Source organism: Ranitomeya imitator, chromosome 2 (assembly GCF_032444005.1).
Source record: "Ranitomeya imitator isolate aRanImi1 chromosome 2, aRanImi1.pri, whole genome shotgun sequence".
NCBI lineage: Eukaryota > Metazoa > Chordata > Amphibia > Anura > Dendrobatidae > Ranitomeya > Ranitomeya imitator.
This window is the reverse complement of record NC_091283.1, coordinates 715135609-715148382: the sequence shown is the minus strand read 5'-3', so window position 1 is coordinate 715148382 and position 12774 is coordinate 715135609. Positions and strand designations below refer to the sequence as shown.

At 44.5% G+C, this 12774-nt stretch overlaps 1 protein-coding gene across 2 annotated transcripts in view; it reads right to left on the bottom strand.

The window, feature by feature from the left end:
* The window catches only part of CDHR1 (cadherin related family member 1), a 298449-nt gene that overhangs the window by 234337 nt on the left and 51338 nt on the right, over positions 1-12774 (bottom strand). For both annotated transcript variants that reach the window (XM_069753136.1, XM_069753137.1), the window contains exons 5-6: positions 11098-11187; positions 5298-5384 (exon numbers count right to left, since the gene is read on the bottom strand). In XM_069753136.1, coding sequence (XP_069609237.1) covers positions 5298-5384; positions 11098-11187 — 177 coding nt within the window. The remainder of the gene's footprint in view (positions 1-5297; positions 5385-11097; positions 11188-12774) is intronic.

The following is a 12774-nucleotide window of genomic DNA, read 5'->3' as shown; positions in this document are numbered from 1 at the left end:
TCCCACCGTGAAGCATGGAGAAGGAGGTGTGATGGTGTGGGGGTGCTTTGCTGGTGACACTGTTGGGGATTTATTCAAAATTGAAGGCATATTGAACCAGCATGACTACCACAGTACCTTGCAGCGGCATGCTATTCCATCCGGTTTGCATTTAGTTGGACCATCATTTATTTTTCAACAGGACAATGACCCCAAACAAAACTCCAGGCTGTGTAAGGGCTATTTGACCAAGAAGGAGAGTGATGGGGTGCTACGCCAGATGACCTGGCCTCCACAGTCACCAGACCTGAACCCAATCTAGATGGTTTGGGGTGAGCTGGACCGCAGGCAAAAGGGCCAACAAGTGCTAAGCATCTCTGGGAACTCCTTCAAGACTGTTGGAAGACCATTTCCGGTGACTACCACTTGAAGCTCATCAAGAGAATGCCAAGAGTGTGCAAAGCAGTCATCAAAGCAAAAGGTGGCTACTTTGGAGAACCTAGAAAATAAGACATATTTTCAGTTGTTTCACACTTTTTTGTTAAGTATATAATTCCACATGTGTTAATTCATAGTTTTGATGCCTTCAGTGTGAATTTACAATTTTCATAGTCATGAAAATACAGAAAAATCTTTAAATGAGAAGGTGTGTCCAAACTTTTGGTCTGTACTGTATATTATAAGTTGTATATTTAAACTGCCCTCTTTGTTTGTCGTGGGTGACAAAAGAAAAATGTGCTATTAATCGTTATAGGAAGTAGAATAAAATGATATCCTAATTTCTATGATTCGATGTCTTATTCCAGAGAAGCACACCTTTTTCCTTAAAATGTAAATGAGGTGTTAAGATCCATTGCCCGGATGTAAATCTTCCTGAGAATCTGCATCCAGAGCTTATTTTAAATTAAAAGGGGCATTACCAGTGTAATACTTGTAATGACTGATGGTCTCCTCTCCTGATCTCATTGTAGGGTTGAGTGTAATGATTCGAACTACCACAGTACAGCAGAGATGAACTCTGTCTTATTACAAACACATCTACAGCTGCAGCTCTCCTTGCATAGTGCCGCCAGCTCTGCTGTAGAGCAGTGCCTGACAAGAGCAGCCAGTGTTGGAAATAGGAGTATAGATGAGCTGACTTTTTTTTTGCGAATCTCATTAATCAAATTGCAAATTATTCTGAATATTGTTCTGAATATTCTAAAACTGGAGAATTTCAGGACATTTGATTTGATTTTAATTTGCAGCACATTGATTTGCTCCTCTCTAACAAATTATATTCTCACACAGTGCAATACTGTTTTCATTGTTTCTCTCCGGTACCCCTCAACACACAGTACAATGTCTTCACAGGCTCCCTTACATGCATAGTCTGATGCTGACAAACTACATTCACCCACAGACAGAATGATTACCTCACATTACATTCCTCCTTACACAGTATTATGTCTCTCAGCAGTACATTCCCACACTCACCGTATGATGACCCAACATCACCCCACACAGATTATGATGTTGTCACGGTCTGTTCCTCACTCCTATTTCCCCACACAGTTTCACGCTCTCTAGAAACTACATTCCCCCCCACACAGTATGATGCCACAATGTACGTTCCCTAATGCAAAGTATGGTTCTCTGCTTATCACAGAGTATGATGTCCCTGCAGTCCAATAAATTCTCCGCTCAAAAGTATAATTCCACCACAGTCTCCCTTACCAAGTATGATGCCTGCACAGTACATTTCACCACAAACAGTGTGATAGCCTAAGTCCTACCACCACACAAGCATAACAATGGCTATCTAACACAACCTTGCTCCTGTGTTACTGGCCTCATATGCTGCCAGCCTAGGTAATGCCTGAAAATCTACCTAGACATCCAGGTTGTGTAACATTTTCAGGTTACATGGCTGGCAGGTCAGTGCAGGACTTTTAAACTTTACATAGACAGAATAGTTATGCCAGGATCTATCTGTTTCCCTTCTCCACCATTGTATTTCATTGTGTCTGTGATCTGAGGAAACAGGTGAAGTTGAAGCTGGAAAATAATCCCTATGTCCCATGACAGTGGGACAGCTCACCAAATTCAGGACTGTCCCACTGGATCCAGGACAGTTGAGAGGTATGCTATTATTAAAGGGAACCTGTCACCCCCAAAATCGAAGATGAGCTAAGCCCACCGGCATGCCCCCGATGTAACCTGAAAGATGAGAAAAAGAGGTTAGATTATACTCACCCAGGGGCGGTTCCGCTGCTGTCCGGTCCGATGGGCGTCACGGTTTGGTCCGGAGCCTCCCATCTTCTTATGATGATGTCCTGTTGAGGGAATACTGCAGTGCGCAGGCCCCGGGAAAGGTCAGAGAGGCCCAGCGCCTGTGCACTGCAGTACTTTGCTCTACCCTTAACAGGGCAGACAAAGTACGCCTGCGCCGCAGCCGCAGTGTGAATACAAGAAGAGGACGTGATCGTAAGAAGATGGGAGGCCCCGGACCGGACCACGATGCCCATCGGATCGGACCGCCCACGGGTGAGTATAATCTAACCTCTTTTTCTCATCTTTCAGGATACATAGGGGGCTTATCTACAGCATTACAGAATGCTGTAGATAAGCCCCTGATACTGGTGGGCTTAGCTCATCTTTGATTTTGGGGATGACAGTTTCCCTTTAAATAAGTAGTGTTTCTGTTTGGTGGGAAAATTATTTTGGGGCAGGCTGAAACAGTATTGAAAGAATGCCAGTCTCTACAATGACTACAAATCTAACCAACAAAAAGTAGTATAATTAGGCATCCCTATAGGAGTAGGTATGTTATTATTTTTGTGGACATTGTAGCACAAGATGCAGCTATTGTATAACTAAAAACTATAAGTGCAAGAAGAGAAAGCAAACACAGGAAAAAAAGCAATTGGGTGTCATGTCCACCTAACAAGCCTAAATATTGGAACACCTTGTCAAGATAGGAAAAAACATAAAGTACAGTAGAGAACTCAAGATCAATGTAGAATATAATTTCATGTTATAGCATTGACGCAAAGGGGTTGTACAAAGATTGAAAGTTATCCCCTATCCATGAGATAGGGAATAAGTTCCTGATTGCATGAGGTTCAATAACAAGGCCCCCTACTGATCCTGAAAATGAGGATTGGAGCAGTTGGCGAGCATGCGCACCTTTCCTATTGGGTATGTCTAACAGCTGTAGAGCACAGTGCTTGGCCATCTCCTGCTGTCCCATTGAGAATGAATAGAGTAGAGATGTTATTGCAGCACCCCAGAGTCCTGGTCGTTGCAGTAATGTTGCTCTGCCACTAAGGGGAGTGATGTTATGTCTGATTGCACTAAAGGAGTTCACCTGACCAGGTATCACAAGCACACTTCACACTCCGGCCACCAGGGGGAGCAAAAGGCACTATGTATTAGGCCACTCCTCACACTGGTAAAACTGGGGGTCGGATAGGAAGTTAGAACAGTACGCAGCCTGAGAGAGCTCCAGGGAGGACCTGTCAGGGGTGGGTTCCTGACAGGGGCCTAGCAGAAAGGATAGAGAGTGACGGAATCGCGCCTGCACTACCTTGCGGCGGTATCCCAAGGAAGGACAGGAAGAGAAGGATATTGTGGAAAAGTGAGAAACGAGATCAAAGCACAAAGGAGAGCCAGTAGGAGTTGTGCCCCGAGAACGGCAACATCCTACTGAGGCACATAGCCGGTGACCGGAACACCGAGGGAGTAACTGACTTCAAGCATTACTTCAAATACCGCAGGACAGTTGATTATAGGTTGGCTGTCTACGATACATCACCTAAGAAGACGTAGGGGGCAAGTGTGGAGAGGGGCGTCTCTAGGGTCCCAGAATAGCTCCGAGCCTTCCCGTCAAACGGGTGCATCCTATCCAGATAAACTTGGGGGACAGAGAGAGAGAGAGAAAGAACGAACATGAGAGTTGTGAGGACTATCCTGAATGCTCAGCAGGGAAGAACTACAACACACAGGCGATAGTGGTAGGCACTGATTTCCACCTGCAAAGGGAACTCTGGATGTGCCTTCGGACCGGCCGGTCTCAGACAGCCGAGTTAACAGTGCTCTGGATTGAGGATCCCGAAGTCTTCAGTAAAAGGTAAAGAGACTGCAACCCTGTGTCCTCGTTATTAACTGCGCCTCACACCATGGCCACCTATACTACTGGGAAGCCCTGGGGACACACTTCACCTGTGGGAAGGTATACCATCTAGCTGCCATTCCATCACCCCAGCGGACCCCTAAGCAGCGTCGGTCACCCTGACCGAACACCACAGGTGGCGTCACGAACCCTTGACAAACTATCATCACCCCTTTCATTGGACGCCCCTTAGCAGGGTCACGGACCGGGTCCAGCCACCATGATAACCCCAGCACCGAGACAGAGAGGACCGGTACCGAGAACCTGTGGCCCTGTGTCTGGGGGCACACCATTATCACCTGCATAATGGATAGGAGATGAGTTCCAAACTTGGTACAACCACTTTAATAAAAAGGACTTTCTAATTTTACCTAAAAAAGCAACTTTCTACATTTACTGCACAGGTTGAGGCAGACATTATTTTACAATTATTTTACAATTATTTTAAACGTCTGGAGGAAAATGGCAAGTATGAAACAAATAACAGGCAAACATTTAGAGATATAAAGATATGTAATTTTATACCTGTTGATTGTTTTTTGTTATTTAGAGTAGCATAAAAAATAAAATTGAATTTGCAAATATTGATGTAATTTAGATTTCCATTGTTTATTCATTTTGTGTTTTTTAAGTTAATAAAAAATTATTAACACTTCTATTTCTGAAAACATCCTTACTTTGCAGCATTTTTTTTCACACGCACACAAATTGTATATATAGATGAATACACACTTCCTCTCTGAACAGACAATTTGCATATTTCCCAGAGGAGCATTGCAAGGCTTAAAAGTCTCCTCACCTTGGCATGTCAAGTTGAACATGCCAGTCTATGCAGGGAGAATCATTACCTCTTACACACTGTGACATCTTAACCATCTTCCTTTTGTTTTAAATTTGAAGCTACAAGGCGTTTGGATATTTCAGATAGTAACTAATCATATTCTACTGCATATTACAAGAAACAAATTACTAACTGACCAAAAATATCAACTTACAAATTATGTTTGCAGTAAATAATAAAACTATCCAGAACTTGTCTAAGATATTTTTCTGTTTTTTTTTTTAAGGTAAACATGTGTTTTACAACAGTTACATATAAAATGTGCATATAAACACACAAAATATCAAACAGGAAATATATTTTATGTAAAAAAAAATTAAGTACCTGCACTAAATACGTAATACTTCCACCAGACCCTGTGTCTTTGTCTACTGCCTCTACTTGGAAAATGCTGCTGCCAGAAGGAGTGTCCTAGAAAACACAACATACATGTAATCACTGTGGGAATAATACAATTTAATTGCTCTGATTTTCCATTTCCTTTTGATTCCAGCCACTTTCAGCACGCCCTTCACCGCCTCTTTTTAAATACCATGGAATCATAATAACTGTGGTTCAAATTTCTTATTAACCCCTTATTGACGCTGTGAATTTAAATTTTTGTGCTTTTGTTTTTTCCACCACGTCACCATTAGTGATCAATAAGGGGATAACTTATATACTGTACTGTATATAATCGAGTAGAAGCCAACCCAAGTATAAGCCGAGGCACCTACTTTTGCCACGGAAAACTGGGTAAGCTTATTGACTCGCATATAAGCCAGGTATGCATTGTCCCCCTCATCCTCGTTTGTGGCTCCCCCTGTCCCGTCCTGCTATGCATGGCTCCCCCTGTCCTGTCTTGGTATGTGGCTCCCCCTGTCCTGTCCTGCTATGTGTGGCTCCCCCTGTCCTGGTATGTGGCTCTCCCTGCCCTGTTCTGGTATGTGGCTCCCCCTGTCCTATAATGGTATGTGTGGCTCCCCTGTTGTATGCATGGCTCCCCCGATCCAGCATTGCTCAGCTCCCCCAGTCCATATGGCTCGGCTCCCTTGTCCTCCATGGCTCAGCTCCCCCGTCCCCCATGGCTCGGCTCCCCCATTCCCCTGGTTGTATGCATGGCTCACATTGCCCCCCTCCCCATCATAGTCACCCTCCTTGCGCCTGCATCTCCCTTATCCCGGCACCGGTGTCTCTCCTCTTCTCAGCGGTCACATGGTACCGCTCGTTAAGGTAATGAATATGCGCTCCATGCACATGGGAGTGGAGACCCGTTCATATTCATTACCTTAATGAGCGGTACCACGTGACTGCTGAGCTGAGCAGAGCCACCGGCGCCGGGATAAGGGAAATACAGGGAAGAAGATGCAGAGATGGAGGGTGAGTATGATGTCTTCTGTTAGCCGGCGCCGCACCCCCTCCACCGCCAGCGTTCTGGACAATTGACTTGTGTATAAGCTTAGGGGGGTATTTTCAGCACAAAAAGTTGTGCTGAAAATCTCGGATTATACACAAGTATATACAGTACTACAGTAGTTCATCCCCTTTAACCCCTTCAAGACCCAGCCTATTTTGACCGTAAAGACCTTGCCGTTTTTTGCAATTCTGACCAGTGTCCCTTTATGAGGTAATAACTCAGGAACGCTTCAACGGATCCTAGCGGTTCTGAGATTGTTTTTTCGTGACATATTGGGCTTCATGTTAGTGGTAAATTTAGGTCAATCAATTCTGCATTTATTTGTGATAACCACGGAAATTTGGCGAAAATTTTGAAAATTTCGCAATTTTCACATTTTGAATTTTTATTCTGTTAAACCAGAGAGATATGTGACACAAAATAGTTAATAAATAACATTTCCCACATGTTTACTTTACATCAGCACAATTTTGGAAACAAAATTTTTTTTTGTTAGGAAGTTATAAGGGTTAAAATTCGACCAGCGATTTGTCATTTTTACAACGAAATTTACAAAACCATTTTTTTTAGGGACCACCTCACATTTGAAGTCAGTTTGAGGGGTCTATATGGCTGAAAATACCCAAAAGTGACACCATTCTAAAAACTGCACCCCTCAAGGTACTCAAAACCACATTCAAGAAGTTTATTAACCCTTCAGGTGCTTCACAGCAGCAGAAGCAACATGGAAGGAAAAAATTAACATTTAACTTTTTAGTCACAAAAATTATCTTTTAGCAACAATTTTTTTATTTTCCCAAAGGTAAAAGGAGAAACTGAACCACGAAAGTTGTTGTCCAATTTGTCCTGAGTACGCTGATACCTCATATGTGGGGGTAAACCACTGTTTTGGCGCACGGCAGGGCTTGGAAGGGAAGGAGCGCCATTTGACTTTTTGAATCAAAAATTGGCTCCACTCTTTAGCGGACACCATGTCACGTTTGGAGAGCCCCCGTGTGCCTAAAAATTGGAGCTCCCCCACAAGTGACCCCATTTTGGAAACTAGACGCCCTAAGGAACTTATCTGGATGTGTGGTGAGCACTTTGACCCACCAAGGGCTTCACAGAAGTTTATAATGCAGAGCCATAAAAATAAAACAAAATTTTTGAACCCCCAGGTGCTTCACAAATTGATCCGTAAAAATGAAAAAGTACTTTTTTTTCACAAAAAAATTCTTTTAGCCTCAATTTTTTCATTTTCACATGGGCAACAGGATAAAATGGATCCTAAAATGTGTTGGGCAATTTCTCCTGAGTACACCAATACCTCACATGTGGAGGTAAACCACTGTTTGGGCACATGGTAAGGCTCGGAAGGGAAGGAGCGCCATTTGACTTTTTTAATGAAAAATTATTTCCATCGTTAGCGGACACCATGTCGCGTTTGGATAGCTCCTGTGTGCCTAAACATTGGCGCTCCCCCAGAAGTGACCCCATTTTGGAAACTAGACCCCCCAAGGAACTAATTTAGATGCCTAGTGAGCACTTTAAACCCTCAGGTGCTTCACAAATTGATCTGTAAAAATGAAAAAGTAATTTTTTTTCACAAAAAAATTCTTTTCGCCTCAATTTTTTCATTTTCACATGGGCAGTAGGATAAAATGGATCATAAAATTTGTTGGGCAATTTCTCCCGAGTACGCCGATACCTCATATGTGGGGGTAAACCACTGTTTGGGCACTCAGCAGGGCTCGGAAGAGAAGGCGCGCCATTTGACTTTTTGAATGGAAAATTAGCTCCAATTGTTAGCGGACACCATGTCGCGTTTGGAGAGCCCCTGTGTGCCTAAACATTGGAGCTCCCCCACAAGTGACCCCATTTTGGAAACTAGACCCCCCAAGGAACTTATCTAGATGCATATTGAGCACTTTAAACCCCCAGGTGCTTCACAGAAGTTTATAACGCAGAGCCATGAAAATAAAAAATAATTTTTCTTTCCTCAAAAATGATTTTTTAGCCTGGAATTTCCTATTTTGCCAAGGATAATAGGAGAAATTGGACCCTAAATATTGTTGTCCAGTTTGTCCTGAGTACGCTGATACCCCATATGTGGGGGTAAACCACTGTTTGGGCGCACGTCGGGGCTCAGAAGGGAAGTAGTGACTTTTGAAATGCAGACTTTGATGGAATGGTCTGCGGGTGTCACGTTGCGTTTGCAGAGCCCCTGGTGTGCCTAAACAGTAGAAACCCCCCACAAGTGACCCCATTTTAGAAACTAGACCCCCCAAGGAACTTATCTAGATATGTGGTGAGCACTTTGAACCCCCAAGTGCTTCACAGACGTTTACAACGCAGAGCCGTGAAAATAAAAAATCATTTTTCTTTCCTCAAAAATTATGTTTTAGCAAGCATTTTTTTAGATTCACAAGGGTAACAGGAGAAATTGGACCCCAGTAATTGTTGCGCAGTTTGTCCTGAGTATGCAGGTACCCCATATGTGGGGGTAAACCACTGTTTGGGCACACGTCAGGGCTCGGAAGTGAGGGAGCACCATTTGACTTTTTGAATACGAGATTGGCTGGAATCAATGGTGGCGCCATGTTGCGTTTGGAGACCCCTGATGTGCCTAAACAGTGGTAACCCCTCAATTCTAACTCCAACACTAACCCCAACACACCCCTAACCCTAATCCCAACTGTAGCCATAATCCTAATCACAACCCTAACCCCAACACACCCCTAACCACAACACTAACCCCAACACACCCCTAACCCTAACCACAACCCTAATTCCAACCCTAACCCTAAGGCTATGTGCCCACGTTGCGGATTCGTGTGAGATATTTCCGCACCATTTTTGAAAAATCTGCGGGTAAAAGGCACTGTGTTTTACCTGCGGATTTTCCGCGGATTTCCAGTGTTTTTTGTGCGGATTTCACCTGCGGATTCCTATTGAGGAACAGGTGTAAAACGCTGCGGAATCCGCACAAAGAATTGACATGCTGCGGAAAATACAACGCAGCGTTCCCGCGCGGTATTTTCCGCACCATGGGCACAGCGGATTTGGTTTTTCATATGTTTACATGGTACTGTAAACCTGATGGAACACTGCTGCGAATCCGCAGCCAAATCCGCACCGTGTGCACATAGCCTAATTCTAAAGGTATGTGCACACGCTGCGGAAAACGCTGCGGATCCGCAGCAGTTTCCCATGAGTGTACAGTTCAATGTAAACCTATGGGAAACAAAAATCGCTGTACACATGCTGCGGAAAAACTGCACGGAAACGCAGCGGTTTACATTCCGCAGCATGTCACTTCTTTGTGCGGATTCCGCAGCGGTTTTACAACTGCTCCAATAGAAAATCGCAATTGTAAAACCGCAGTGAAATGCGCAGAAAAAAACGCGGTAAATCCGCCATAAATCCGCAGCAGTTTAGCACTGCGGATTTATCAAATCCGCAGCGGAAAAATCCGCAGAGGACCAGAATACGTGTGCACATTCCTAACCCTAACCCTAGCCCTAACCCTAGCCCTAACCCTAGCCCTAACCCTACCCCTAACCCTACCCCTAACCCTAACCCTACCCCTAGCCCTACCCCTAACCCTACCCCTAACCCTACCCCTAACCCTACCCCTAACCCTAACCCTACCCCTAACCCTATTCTAACATTAGTGGAAAAAAAAAAATGTCTTTATTTTTTTATTGTCCCTACCTGTGGGGGTGACAAAGGGGGGGGGGTCATTTATTATTTTTTTTATTTTGATCACTGAGATAGATCATATCTCAGTGATCAAAATGCACTTTGGAACGAATCTGCCGGCCGGCAGATTCGGCGGGCGCACTGCGCATGCGCCCGCCATTTTGGAAGATGGCGGCGCCCGGGAGAAGACGGACGGGACCACGGCTGGATCGGTAAGTATGATAGGGTGGAGGGGATTACGGGGGGGGGGATCGGAGCACGGGGGGGGGTAATCGGAGTGCGGGAGGGGTGGAACGGAGCGCGGGGGGCGTGGAACGGAGCACGGGGGGGCTGGAACGGAGCACGGGGGGGTGGAACGGAGCACGGGGGGGTGGATCGGAGTGCAGGGGGGGTGATTGAAGCACGGGGGGGTGATTGGAGCACGGGGGGAGCGGACACGAGCACGGGGGGGAGCGGAGCACTGGACGGAGGGGAGCCGGAGCAGTGTACCGGCCAGATCGGGGGGGTGGGGGGGGCGATCGGAGGGGTGGGGTGGGGGCACACTAGTATTTCCAGCCATGGCCGATGATATTTCAGCATCGGCCATGGCTGGATTGTAATATTTCACCCATTATAATGGGTGAAATATTACAAATCGCTCTGATTGGCAGTTTCACTTTCAACAGCCAATCAGAGCGATCGTAGCCACGAGGGGGTGAAGCCACCCCCCCTGGGCTAAACTACCACTCCCCCTGTCCCTGCAGATCGGGTGAAATGGGAGTTAACCCTTTCACCCGATCTGCAGGGACGCGATCTTTCCATGACGCCGCATAGGCGTCATGGGTCGGAATGGCACCGACTTTCATGACGCCTACGTGGCGTCATGGGTCGGGAAGGGGTTAAGGAAAATTGACAAAGTCTATTGATAGACCATGAAAACACACTCCCTTATTGTTCTAGGAACAGCTTTTAGTTTGAATATTTCCTACACATTCATAGACACTGAAATCTGATTAAAAAACGTAGTTTCAGCCCACCAAGAAACCTATGAAAGGAGTTTAACTGTACCTCAAGAACAGTCACAATGTAAGGTGTGTTGAGAAACTCTGGGCTCTCATCATTGGCATCTGTCACCAGAACTCGGACTCTCTCAGACACCTGTAACAAGTTCAGAAAAATAGAGCACAACATCATTTCAGTGTTTTCAGCTTTTATGGTCTCTGTAGCTTTGATCACTAATATTTTGTAGATATCCTAAGGGTTTAAAGTGGAGCTGTCATCTGAGTGACTTGTCCTATTTAAAGTCAGCATATCCCAAGGTGTGATCTCCTAATAGCCCAAATAGCACATAATGCACAATTTAGATAATTGGAACTATCACAGAATACAGATGGCTCAGACTGCTGCATTAATGTGGGGACATTACCCAAATGTCCTCTTTGCAGTGATTAAATGGTGAGCTAAAGCTAATATTACCATGCAATGCATAAGAACTATTCCCATGCAGGGCATACAGAACAACACTGTAGATTCATTAACCCCTTCACCCTGGGGCAATTTTCCTTCTTTGCATTTGTGTTTTGCTCCTGCTCCTGTTCTTCCCAGAGTCATAACTTTTTTATTTTCCATCAATATGGGCATATAAGGGCTTTTTTTGTGGGACGAGTTGTAATTTTGAATATCGCCATTGGTTTTACAGGTGCATATCACAAAATTAGAATATCATCAAAAAGTTAATTTATTTCAGTTCTTTAATACAAAAAGTGAAACTCACATATTATATAGAGTCATTACAAACAGAGTGATCTATTTCAAGTGTTCATTTCTGTTAATGTTGATGATTATGGATTACAGCCAATGAAAACCCAAAAGCATCATCTCAGTAAATTAGAATACTTTATAACCCCAGCTTAAAAAAATGATTTTAAAATTCGAAATGTTGGCCTACTGAAATATATGTTCAGCAAATGCACTCAATACTTGGTCGGGGCTCCATTTGCGTCAATTACTACATCAATGCTGTGTGGCATGGAGGCGATCAGTCTGTGGCACTGCTGAGGTGTTATGGAAGCCCAGGTTGCTTTGATAGCAGCCTTCAGCTCATCTGCATTGTTGGGTCTGGTGTCTCATCTTCCTCTTGACAATACACCGTAGATTCTCTATGAGGTTAAGGTCAGGTGAGTTTGCTGGCCAATCAAGCACAATGGACCTACACTAGCAGATGACATGGCTCCCAAAACCATCATTGATTGTGGATACTTCACAATAGACCTTGGAAATCAAGGTCCCAGAGTCTGGAGGATGAGTGGAGAGGACACAATCCAAGCTGCTTGAGGTCTAGTGTGAAGTTTCCACAATCAGTGATAGTTTGGGGGCCATGTAATCTGCTGGTGTAGGTACACTGTGTTTTATCAAGACTAAAGTCAGAGCAGGCATATACAAGGAAATTTAAGAACACTTCATGCTTCCCTCTGCTGACAATCTTTTTGGATATGGAGATTTCACTTTCCATTAGGACTTGGCACCTGTCCACACTGCCAAAAGTACCAATACCTGGTTTAAAAACAACAGTATCACTGTGCTTGATTGGCCAGCAAACTCACCTGACTTTTACCCCATAGAGAATCTATGGGATATTGTCAAGAGGACTCCAGACCCCACAATGCAGAGGAGCTGAAGGCTGCTATAAAAGCAACCTGGACTTCCATAACACTTCAGCAATGCAACAGACTGATCGCCTCCATG